The 12,471-nt window shown below is 39.9% G+C and overlaps 1 protein-coding gene across 1 annotated transcript; it reads left to right on the forward strand.

Moving 5' to 3' along the window:
* The first annotated feature begins 5,601 nt into the window (after positions 1–5,601).
* Positions 5,602–7,265, forward strand: LOC132667499 (spermine synthase). The gene has a single exon (XM_060616403.3). The coding sequence runs from the start codon at positions 5,688–5,690 to the stop codon at positions 6,783–6,785; it is 1,098 nt and encodes a 365-aa protein (XP_060472386.1). The 5' UTR covers positions 5,602–5,687; the 3' UTR covers positions 6,786–7,265.
* Positions 7,266–12,471: the final 5,206 nt, after the last annotated feature.

Genomic DNA, 12,471 nt, shown 5'->3' on the forward strand with positions numbered 1-12,471 from the left:
AAGTTGGACACTTAACCAACTGAGCCACCCAGGCGCCCCGGGAACTCAATGTTCTAATCCCTCCTCTTCTCATAACTATGTGACCTTGGGTGACTTAATCTTTCTGGGGTTGAGTCAAGGAGTACAATCAAATTTCGGACTACCACCTTTGATGTGCTTTATTTGTGAATTGAGCTCCATCCTGAAGTTTGTTGAAGAAAGTAGCTGGAGTTAGAATAATACGTTACTGATTCTCAGTTGTAAATCCCTCCAAATCCCATGGAAGAAAACAGATAAAACTGTTGAACAAACATTTCCTTTTCTGTGTAGGAATGTGGTCATCTCAAACGGGAGCCACTGGTTAAATTGTAACCTTACGCTGGTGCTTACGTTAGCTTCTGTCTTTCACCTGTTGACCTTCAGGAAGCTGCAATGAGGATTTAGTATCTAATTTGGAAATTAATTAGCTGGGCAAGTTTTGAGAGATTTATAATTTGTGCCAAATTAATTCCCTCAATTTTTTATAACATTAAATGACCATTAGCACATATAAATATAATAAATAGAAAGCTTTCAAAGGCTGTTTGACCATCAAAGCCTGTATCATTCTTCATTTGTGCCAGGTTAGAGAAGAATGCCCAGAGTGAAATGTGGCCAGAAACCACAGTGCAGAGAAATTTAACAGTTCTCCGAGTTCCAGAATGAGTCAGAGAGGAGCCAAAATTTAATCTTACAATCTCATAAGTGCTTTATGACTACAATTATTACTTAAAGCTATCAGATGGCATAGACACGCACTAACTACTATTGTGGAAATTGAGTAGTACTTCAAAGTTTTCCAACAGAGATCATTTTGACAGTAGGTTTATCATAAGTGGTAAGGATCTATTTTCTATTAAAACATTATGATATATTTCATTATATGATTAATAAATGTTCACTACTGAAAAGTTAGAAAATGTGGATAAACAAAACAGGGGGGGAAACCCTCAAATTCCTATCCTGGAGGGAAAAACACACACATACTTTAAAAAAAAATGTTTATTTATTTTTAAGAGAGAGGGAGGGAGAGGGAGAGCACAAGGGGGGAGGGGCAAAGAGAAGGGGAGACAGAGAATCCCAACCAAGCTACCTGCTGTCAGCGCAGAGCATGATGTGGGGCTCAAACCCATGAACTGTGAGATCATGACCTGAGCGGAAACCAAGAGGCAGATGTTCAACCTACTGAGCCAGCCAGGCGCCCTCACACATACTTCTTGAAATTAAAAAAATGGGATTATACTATTTGTAACTGGAAAAATACTCAGAACCTAAGATCAAAAGTCTACACTCATATTTCTGTACTAGGAGAAGCAGCACCTGGAAAGGAGTGGAGGTGGAGGCTGACTTAAAAAAATAAATTGTATATACAAAGGAAAATGAAAACTTTGGGGAAAAAACACTAATCTTGAGGCATATTTAATATATTGCTTCATATTATATTTGTATGGTATTACTTGAGGTCAGAGAACTTGAGTTCCTGATTTCCTGTGCTTTGTCCTAATAAGTGTTTTTTGAGTTGTTTGCTGAGTAGTAATGTTCAAGTGCTCCACTTACTCTATTAGGTTATAGTAGTCTTTATTATAATCAAGAACCAAGTTTGCTGGGAGTCAGCCTGGCACAGTGCTTTGCAGTACTCAGCGTGCTCAATGAATATTTGTGGGTTTTTTTTTAAATGTTTTTTATTTATTTCTGAGGCAGACAGAGCATGAGTGGGGGAGGGGCAGAGAGAGAGGGAGACATAGAATTCGAAGCAGGCTCCAGGCTCTGAGCTGTCAGCACAGAGTCCGATGCGGGGCTTGAACTCACGAACTGCGAGATCATGACCTGAGCCAAAGTCGGACGCTCAACTGACTCAGCCACCCAGGCGTCCCTCAATGAATATTTGTTAAAGTGAATGTATGTGTTTAAATAATAGTTTCAATCACTGTTTGAGAGGACAAGTCTAGGATGCTGAACTCACATGGAATTCATAGGTTTCACCTTTTTCTTTTTTAAAACATTTTTTAATGTTTATTTATTTTTGAGAGACAGAGCGCAAGAAGGGGAAGGGCAGAGAGAAAGGGAGACACAGAATCCGAAGCAGGCTCCGGGCTTTCAGCTGTCAGCACAGAGCCCAACATGGGGCTCGAACCCATGAACTGGGAGATCATGACCTGAGCTGAAGTTGGACGCTTAACCAACTGAGCCACCCAGGTGCCCCTCACAGGTCTTATCTTAACAAACTTCAGAATATTGATTTAAGAGACTTAATTGACACACACAATGTACAGATTGACACTATGGCAGAGACTAAGTGCCACACTTCATAAAGTGTGCTAGAGCTTGTCTAGAATCCCAGACCATTTGATTACTAAGAGAAAAATTTGCTTTATGGCGATAATGAATGAACTGATAACTTTTAGGAAAGATTTATGTCCTTTTACACAATGAAGAAAAAAAAATAGGCCAAGAATACTAATTTGACAATTCCCCAGAAGAGAATGATAGTTTATTTCATAGGCAAGGGGAATTCCAGAGAAAAGGGAGTGACTTTTCATAGAGTCATTGAGCTAGCTAATGGTAGAGGTAGGACTAGAACCTGGGACCCCTGAATCCTGATTCATTGCATTTTCCACTACCATGCTCCCTAATAGCATATGTCCTACAAATACTGGATCAGTGACCTTAATTTGGAATACTTTCATATAATATTTTTAACTAAGAAATGCAAATGCTTACCACCCTTATGGTAGATGGAATAATGGCCTTCCAAGGAGTCCACATCCTGATCTTAAGAACCTTGGGGATATGTTACCTTACATGGTAGAAAGGCTTTTGCAAATGTGATTAAGTATTTTGAGATGGGAGATTAGATTATCCTAAATTATCTGGAAGATCCAAAGTAATCACAAGAGTCCTTACAAGAGGAGTCAGGAATGTCAGTGTTAGAAAAGGAGATATGATCACAGAAGCCAAGGATTGGAGTGATGTCACCATGAGCCAAGGAATGCAGGCATCTTCTAGAAGTTGGAAGAGGAAAGGGACAGATTTTTTCCTGGAGGCTCCAGAAGGAGCCAGCCCTGATATCTTGATTTTAGGTCAGTAAGATTCATTTCAGACTTCTGATCTCCAAAGTTGTGAGAGAATCAATTTGTTTAAATCACTAGTATTTTAAGCCACCAAATTTGTGATAATTTGTTGTAGTAGTAAGAGAAACGAATACAGTCTTCATTTCACAATAGTTGTATTATTTTTTATCATATTCTTGAAGAGCTGGAGGGTGGATAGGTAGCAGTGGAAGAAATCCTTTTGGCTCTGTGGGGTGGTTAAGTATTTTCCACTTCAGGGTTTCAAAAGGTAGTGTTTTGTATTATATTTATCTGTTTTTGTCCTTCCCTTTATCATATTTTTTCTACTGCTATCTAAGCAAACTTATTAGGTCACTTACTGAGTCAGAGAGAGTCAAAATTGAAGCTTCTATTTGTGTCTTTTATCACAGACCTCTTACAAACATCTCATTCTTTCACCCCATCCCAATTCTTTCTTTTTCTTTTTCTCACAATCCTCTTTTCCTCATGCACTTTCTTTTCTGTCCCCCTATTCCATTTAATTGAAGTTAAATTGCTTACTCATCCCTCTTCTTCCTCTCGGTTTCTCTGGAGCCTTCTGTCACCGTCATATTCCTTTTTTTTTTTTTTTTAAGCCCGATGTGTGTCTCAAACTCATGACCCTGAGATCAAGAGTTGCATGCTCTATTGACTGAGCCAGCCAGGCACCCCTCACTGTATTATATGCTTGAGTTTCTACCTGATTTTGCTCAAAATAGTCTAGACACTCCCTACTTTACCTGTGCTTTCCAGAATTTCTCACCCATAGGCTGAAAACCAATCAGAGGAGTCAGAGATTCTCAGAGTTTAAGGAGGTTTCAAAGATCATCAATTCCAACTACCCACTTATGTTTGAATTCATACCTTCTCCCTGATGTGCATGACAAATAACTTCCTTTCTTCCATCATTTTTTTTTTTTTAATATCTGTGTGGCAGGCATATGCTCAACCTTTGCTTGAACACCCCCAGGATGGAGAGCTCACTCCTCTATGAGGCAGTCCATTCTGTCTTTGGGATGGACTGACAGGGAAGCTCTGACATGGAAGAAGTTTCTCCTTCTGTTGAGCCAGAATCTTTTCTCCTCTAACTCTGACCCATGGGTTTAATTCTATTCCTCAAGTCATGGAACAATATTAATTTTTTTATATGACAGTCCTTCAATATTTAAAGATAATCTTCACATTTACAGTGGGTTTTCCTCTTGTCAGACTAAACTTCTCTGTTTCTTTGAATTCCTTGCCAAATGATGTCTTTTAGCTTTGTGGTTATGTTCTGGTTTTTTCTTTTCCCTCTTTGTCTGTGTTTGATTTGAAAAGGAATGCCCAGGACTGACTGAAAGAATCAGAGAGGAACGGTACTATCACCTTGCTCATTAGATCAGTGCTTCCCAGAAGTTTCTGTTATGATGGAAAAAATGTTCTATTTCTGTGCTGTCCAATATGGTAGTCACTAGCCACATGTAGTTATTGGGCATCTGAACTGTGATTAATGAGCATGAGGAACTGAATTTTAAATTTTATTTAGCTTTAATTATTTAAAGTTTAAATGGCTCTTAAAATAGAGGAAATTTGTCTCTATACATAAGACAGGAGAAGTAATAGGAAGTTCTGAGGGAAGGCTGTGATGAGAATCACAAGGGCTGGAGTCTTGTCACTATCATGACTTTGATGTATGTGTGTTCATGGAATAGTCAAAACACAGTCATTTTCCTTTTTCCTACCATCAGTTTTTCACTTGTAAGGTGAGAGCATTGGATTGGATCAGTGTTTTTCAAACCTCAAATCTGAATTCATTAGTAGGTTTTAAAATCAATTTAGAATTTTCACTGGCAGATTGTGAAAATTAATAAAGGGAAACCTTATTTAAAATGGAATCAGGAGGGGTGCCTGGGTGGCTCAGTTGGTTGAGCGTCTGACTGCGGCTCTGGTCATGATCTCGCAGTTTGTGAGTTCGAGCCCAATGTTGGGCTCTGTGCTGACAGCTTGGAGCCTGAAACCTGCTTCAGATTCTCTCTCTCTCTCAAAAATAAATAAACATTAAAAAATATTTTAAATAATAAAAATAAATAAATAAAATGGAGTCAGGAGACCAGCAGGAGAAGTTCTCCCACCCTACCACTCCTCCTCAGCTCCTTGCAGACCCAAGAAGAAGAAACCTATACTTAACTACCCCAGCAGGTGGGAAGCAGTTTTTCCCTTGCCCAACCAATGAGAGATTGCTTCACCTCAGCCAGTGAAAAGCCACCACACTTCAAAATCCCAGTTTACTCCAATGGACTCTTTGTTTATAATAGCCCCTCCCAACTCCCCCCTTTCCTCTATAAAAGTGTCTCTCTTCTTTGTTCCCTGGATTTGCCAATGGTTTTGCCATAGCTTGTATGTCCCAAATTGCATATTCTCTCCTATCCCTGAGTAAGGCCATTTGCTGGTAAAATAACTGGCTGTTTTATTTTTAAGATTAGCAAAGCTTTTTAAAAGATGAAATAAAGACTCCCCGCCGGCCGCAGCCTGACACGCCGCACGGCCCCCCAGTCTCCCGTGGCCGCCTCCCCCAGGCATGGCACAGGGCCTCGCCTCACTATGGCAGCAGCACGGCACAGCACGCTCGACTTCATGCTCGGCGCCAAAGCTGATGGTGAGACCATTCTAAAAGGCCTCCAGTCCATTTTCCGGGAGCAAGGGATGACGGAGTCGGTGCACACCTGGCAAGACCATGGTTATTTAGCGACCTACATAAACAAAAACGGCAGTTTTGCCAATTTGAGAATTTACCCACATGGACTGGTGTTATTGGACCTTCAGAGTTATGATGGTGATTCACAAGGCCAAGAAGTTGACAGTCTTCTGAACAAAGTAGAAGAAAGAATGAAAGAATTGAGTCGGGACAGTACTGGGCGGGTGAAGCGATTACCACCCATAGTTCGAGGGGGGGCCATCGACAGATACTGGCCCACTGCTGATGGTCGCCTGGTTGAGTATGACATAGATGAAGTGGTGTATGATGAAGATTCACCTTATCAGAACATTAAAATTCTATACTCAAAGCAATTTGGAAACATTCTCATCCTTAGTGGGGATGTTAATCTGGCGGAGAGTGATTTGGCGTATACCCAGGCCATCATGGGCAGTGGAAAAGAAGACTACAGTGGCAAAGACGTGCTCATTCTAGGGGGCGGAGATGGGGGCATATTATGTGAAATAGTCAAACTGAAACCAAAGATGGTCACTATGGTAGAGATTGACCAAATGGTGATTGATGGATGTAAGAAATACATGCGAAAAACATGTGGCGACGTCTTAGACAATCTTAAAGGAGACTGCTATCAGGTTCTAATAGAAGACTGTATTCCAGTACTGAAGAGGTACGCCAAAGAAGGGAGAGAGTTTGATTATGTGATTAATGATTTGACAGCTGTTCCAATCTCCACATCTCCAGAAGAAGATTCTACATGGGAGTTTCTCAGACTGATTCTTGACCTGTTGATGAAAGTACTGAAACCGGATGGGAAGTATTTTACACAGGGTAACTGTGTCAATTTGACAGAAGCCTTGTCGCTCTATGAAGAACAGCTTGGGCGCCTGTATTGTCCTGTGGAATTCTCAAAGGAGATCGTCTGTGTTCCTTCATACTTGGAATTGTGGGTATTTTACACTGTTTGGAAGAAAGCTAACCCTTGAAGACCGTTGTCCCCAATCGTGTGTGCTGCAAATAGCCTTCCTGACCTTCATATGCTGTACATGACATCGAAAGGAGTCAGGCAATTGATTGTGAATTCCTTCAAGTTTTCTTTTCTTTTTAATTATTATTCTTAATTTAAAAAAGCAAATGGAAAATGTATATTTTGATGAGCTAGGGTGTTATTTTTTTTGAAAGTCAGCTGAAGGATGATTAGACAGCACAGCGAAGGCTGCTAAATGCACTGAACCCCTAGAATGTGATTTTTGTTACTTTCTTTTGTGTGTGTGGGCTTTTTATTTTTGTTTTGGTAGACTTCAAATTTGGTTGTTTGGAGGAATGAACATCATTGTTTTTGTTCTGGAGGGAAGTTCTTGGTGGTGTTTTTTTTCCCAGAAAATTGACTTAGTTATTAAAATTTGGTGCTTATAAGAAAGAGTTAAGAAAAAATGAATAGCAATGCTTCAATTAAAATTATAAATGAGAAAAAAAAAAGATGAAATAAAAGAGATCAGAATGTGCTGTTGTACTTTGTAAAGTAAATATTGTTTTGTTAAACTTTTGTTCCAATTTGTGTGTGTGTGTGTGTGTGTGTGTGTGTGTGTGTGTTTACTGGGTTATTACATTAAATGTGTTTCTAACTGTGGATCACAGTAAAAAATGTTTTAAAAACATAGGAATTCATGACTGCTGTTCCTTTAGCCTGGTATTTTTGGTTTCTCTGTGTCTGCAAAAAGTATTCCTTGGGGCTTTACCTTCATGGTGAGGTCAGAGAATACGTTTCCATGATGTCATCCCACACCCTCAACCCAAGCAAGCAAGTCTCTGTACTGAGACTGTGACAGACACAGGCAACTCAGAAGGTGAGAAGAGGCTGAGGTATAACTGGGAGCCATATTGTTAAACAATGCTGATTCCATGACATCTTGAGGGTTTTAATTGGATTTCTTGCATATTGTAGCCCCTTTGGTTTCACTATAATGCTTAGAAGAGATTGTTTCTTGGGGTGCGTGGATGGTTCAGTCGGTTAGGCTTCCGACTCTTGTTTTTGGCTCAGGTCACGATCTCACAGTTCATGAGTTTGAGCCCCACTTTAGGTTCTGCTCTGACAGAGCAGAGCCTGCTTGGGATTCTCTGTCTCCCTCTCTCTCTCTGCCCCTTCTCTGCTTGCTCTCTCTAAATAAATAAATAAATAAATAAAACATTAAAAAAAGATATTCTTGCTTTAAGCAGGAAGTTGTACAAAATAATAGGATCCCCTCTCTAGAGGTAATATTGTATGATTCCATGAATACAAAATTTCAATAAATACTCATAACTAAGGACACTCTTCTAATATCAATAATGACATCAGTCCCTCTGCAATGAGGCATAGGTCACAGAGCTTATTATCCCACTCCATCTCAACAGTCCTGGGGTCTTAGGTTGGCAGCTTTTGAGAGGGCAAGCCTGGGCTTGAGTTCAAATCTCTTTCCTCCAAAACTGTCTAGAATTCTACTGTACCACATGCAGAGGGATTATTGTTATCAAATTTAAGTGATCAAATATGTTTTTTCTTCTCATGTCACTAAATGTAATTCTACTGAGTACAATTCAACAAACATTAGCAGGGCCTGTGCTAAAGGTGGGATGCTGCACTCAAGAGATTTTTGTTGAGCACCCATACTTTGGGGACACTTGGTATAGATGAACTAGGCATGGGGAGCACAGGCCACCGCTAGGGCACACTCCTAAATTTAGGAAGGAAGGAAAGAAGAAAAGAAAGAAAGAAAAAGAAAGAAAGAAAGAAAGAAAAAAGAAAGAAAGAAAGTAAAAGGAAGGAAGGAAGGAAGGAAAAGGGGGGGAAGAATGGGTTTCCCCAATCATCTTTTATGATACTAAAATATACCTATGATAAGCTGTAGCATGACTGAGGTAATGCTGTCGCATGACTGAGGTAATGCTGTCATACTGGAAGGATGGAGTATGTTGGGTGAGTGAATTGGGTTAGATGCTGAGGAATTGTATTTGGGTCTCCAGCACTGACCTGCAGATAAGCTCTTGAAAGCAAATGACCAGAACAAGGTCATTCAGATGGTGAAGTGACAGAAGCTCATTTTCTAATTCCAAGTGTTCTTGCTATGATAGCCTGTGTGTTCTGTAGTGGAGTTAGGGGGCATAAGGGTAGCATAGGCTTGAACATTTTCTCTGAAGATTATTCAACCTTCTTAACCTGGCGTAGGATCTCCTAACAGCCTTTGGGTAGTAATAGGTTTTGTCATGCAGATTTTTCCCTCTGGGAAAACAAGACACTGTGCAAAACCATTAGAATATCCAAGTTGGCCTGAAAGTATATGAAATTACATTTAAAAACTATATCCTAGGTTCTTAATTAGTTTTATTGTGGATTTAGTTTGACTGACTCACTCTCTAAAAGACAAATGGCCCCAGTGAGGGGAAATAATTGAATTCTGGAACACAGAGTTGAAGACCAGACTCTGGACCTACATTGCACCCCCAAGGTGCAGGTGTTCAGACTTTAGCCTGAGCAGTGTCCAGTGAACCCCAGGCCAGTCTCTGTCCTGTCCTATAGAACACCATAGCACAGAGTTTGAGAAGGCTGTTGGAACAGCTAACAGTATAAACATTGATGCAAAATATTTTGCTTTATAAAATATATATAAAAACCAAAAATATCTGGAGACAAATCATGGTGTTAAAAGTTGTTACATTAGGGACATCTGGGTGGCTCAGTCGGTTGAGCAGCCTACTCTTGGTTTTGGCTCAGGTTATCATCTCATGGTTTGTGGGATCGAGCCCCTCGTGGGGCTCCACACTTACACCATGGAGCCTGCTTGGGATTCTCTCTGTCTCCCTCCCTCTCTCTCTCTGCCCCTCCCCCACTCATACTCACTAACTCTCTCTCAATAAACAAACAAACAAACAAACAGGAGTGTCTGGGTGGCTCAGTCGGTTAAGCATTCCACTTCGGCTCAGGTCATGATCTCACAATTTGTGGGTTTGAGCCCCGCATTGGGTTCTGTGCTGACAGCTCAGAGCCTGGAGCCTGCTTTGGATTCTGTGACTCCCTTTCTCTCTGCCCCTCCCCAGCTTGCACTCTGTTTCTCTCTTTCAAAAATAAATAAACATTAAAAACATTTTTTTAAATCTTTAATAACTAAACAAAAAAGATGTATTAGAAAAAAAGGAAATGTTAAAGTTATTTTCAATTAGAAATGTAAAATGGGTAAATGAAAACCACAGTTAAAACTTATCCACTTTAAGCAAATGGTTCTCTATCAGAAAAAAAAACCAAAAAACTTATCCACTTAAGTTGCAGAATTAGGATCACAAGGGCTGGAGTCTTGTCACTATCATGGCTTTGATGTATGTGTGTTCATGGAATAGTTAAAACACAGTCATTTTCCTTTTTCCTAGCATCAGTTTTTCACTTGTAAGATGAGGGGCCATAGGACGGCAGGCATAGAGCTGTTTATACCTGTTCTTGAAATAAGGAGCAGGTCTTAAGCCTGGAGAGTAGAAATTGGGCAGAGATAGGGTAGAGGATGAATTGGTGGAGGCAGAGATTTTTGGCAACAAGACTAATTAGAAGGTCACTGTGATGGTCCATGTGAAATGAGAAGGAATCATTAGGGAACCAGCAGCTAGATGGAAGGCAGGGGGCCAGTCAGAAGATCTTCTGGAGTTGGAATTGGCTGGATTATATTTGAGGGAACTAGGTGTTCTTTCAGCTGGGGTAAGAATTCAATTTACATGAGATTTATTAATAGGGGGAAAAAAAGCTAAGTTTTATTATGTGCACATGGAGGCCCAGTAATGAAAATGAGACCCAAAGAAATGACCGGGTCAGGTAGTTTGGTTTTTTTTTTTTTTTTTTTTGCGAGGAATTTACAGGATAAAGAAAACAGGTGTTTAGGATCTTTAATTAGTAAGGAATTCTAAGTGGAATTTGGGCTGAGGCAGTGGATTAGTAACAAGGTTTGCTTCTCTGGCTTCTGAACTTTAAAGTACCTGTCTCTGGTGATAAGGATTTTTGTTGTTGTTTTTTACTTCTTAGTATAGGGAAGGGATTTTTCTTTTTTTAAGTTTTTTTATTAAAAATTTTTTAATGCTTATTTATTTTTGCGAGAGAGAGCGTGAGTGGGGGAGGGACAAAGAGAACAGGAAATGCAGAATCCGAAGAAGGCTCCAGGCTCTGACCTGTCAGCACAGAGCTCCACGCAGGGCTCGAACCCATGAACTGAGAGATCATGACCTGAGCGGAAGTCAGACGCTTAACCGACTGAGCCACCCAGGTGCCCGGGATTCTAGGGGAAGAGCAGATTGAAGGGATTTTTAAAAGTGAGGAAGTGGAAGTCAGAGAGTTAATCCAGTGTCACTTATAAAGTGCAGTTTTAAGCATCAAAATCCTCATTTATCACTTGTGCAAGTCAATATTGAAGAATCTCTATGCATATGTTTTTAATCAAAACATTCACAATAAAATGTCTAGGTTGTGTGTGTGTGTGTGTTTAAATTTGATTTTATTGTAGCAGTTCACTAATACTCCATCTTCTCCCAAATAATCACCATGATAGTACTATTCCTATTTTGTGACTTGGAGAATAGACACTTAGAAAGATTAGGCATTAGAATTTGTCCATAGCCACAAAAGCAGTAGAAAGCTACTGTTGGCCACTAGATTTAAAACAGTAATTAAAATGGTATCAAAGCAGGTATTATGTACTGGATTACATAGAACATAGCTGGAAATCCATGACCGCATAACTTAGTAATTTAGTATTTAGTATATTCAGTTCAACTCAGATGTTTAAAGAGTATTTATGCTGAACCGGACTAGATGGAGAACATTTCTTGGAGAGTGGAAAGTGTTAATGTTTAGCTAAAAAATGAGACTCTTCTAAATAGGAAAGAATGGCATCTCAGGATACAGTGAGGAGTCAAGTAAGGATACTTTAATAAGTAGTTAGTTTATAAATAATAGGTTTGGGGTGCCTGGGTGGCTCAGCCGGTTGAGCGTCCGACTTCGGCTCAGGTCATGATCTCGAGGTCTGTGAGTTTGAGCCCCGCGTCGGGCTCTGTGCTGACAACTCAGAGCCTGGGGAGCCCGCTTCGGATTCTGTGTCTCCCTCTCTCTCTGCCCCTCCCCTGCTCATGCTCTGTCTCTCTCTCTGTCTCTGTCAGAAATAAATGAAAATTAAAAAAGTTTTTATAAATAATAGGTTTAATACAAACTACAGGTGAAAAGGCCTTACTGTGAAGTTACTGCTGGCATTTAGAGTTAAAGAACATATTGTTCTTTATATGTTGTTCAAATATATTTTATCGGTTATATATATATATTTGACTGAGAGAGAGAGTGTGAGCAGGGGAGTGAAGCAGGGGGAGAGAGAAAGAATCTTAAGCAGGCTCCACACTCAGCACAGAGCCTGACACGGGGCTCTATCCTATGACTCTGGGATCAAGACATGAGCCAAAATCAACAGTCAGATGTTCAACCAACTGAGCCACCAGGTACCCTGTGTTTTATGTTTATAAATCCTTCTATCTCATGATCACAAAGTGCTTAATAAATAGGAACCCATTAAGGAATATACCATTATTATGAGGTAGTTATATATAAACAGTTTCATATTTTCAGATGGAGAAGGTGAGGCAAGAAGTCAACGTATACAATGTAAGTTAGTG

This window comes from Panthera onca, chromosome B2 (assembly GCF_046562875.1).
Source record: "Panthera onca isolate mPanOnc1 chromosome B2, mPanOnc1 haplotype 2, whole genome shotgun sequence".
Lineage (NCBI taxonomy): Eukaryota > Metazoa > Chordata > Mammalia > Carnivora > Felidae > Panthera > Panthera onca.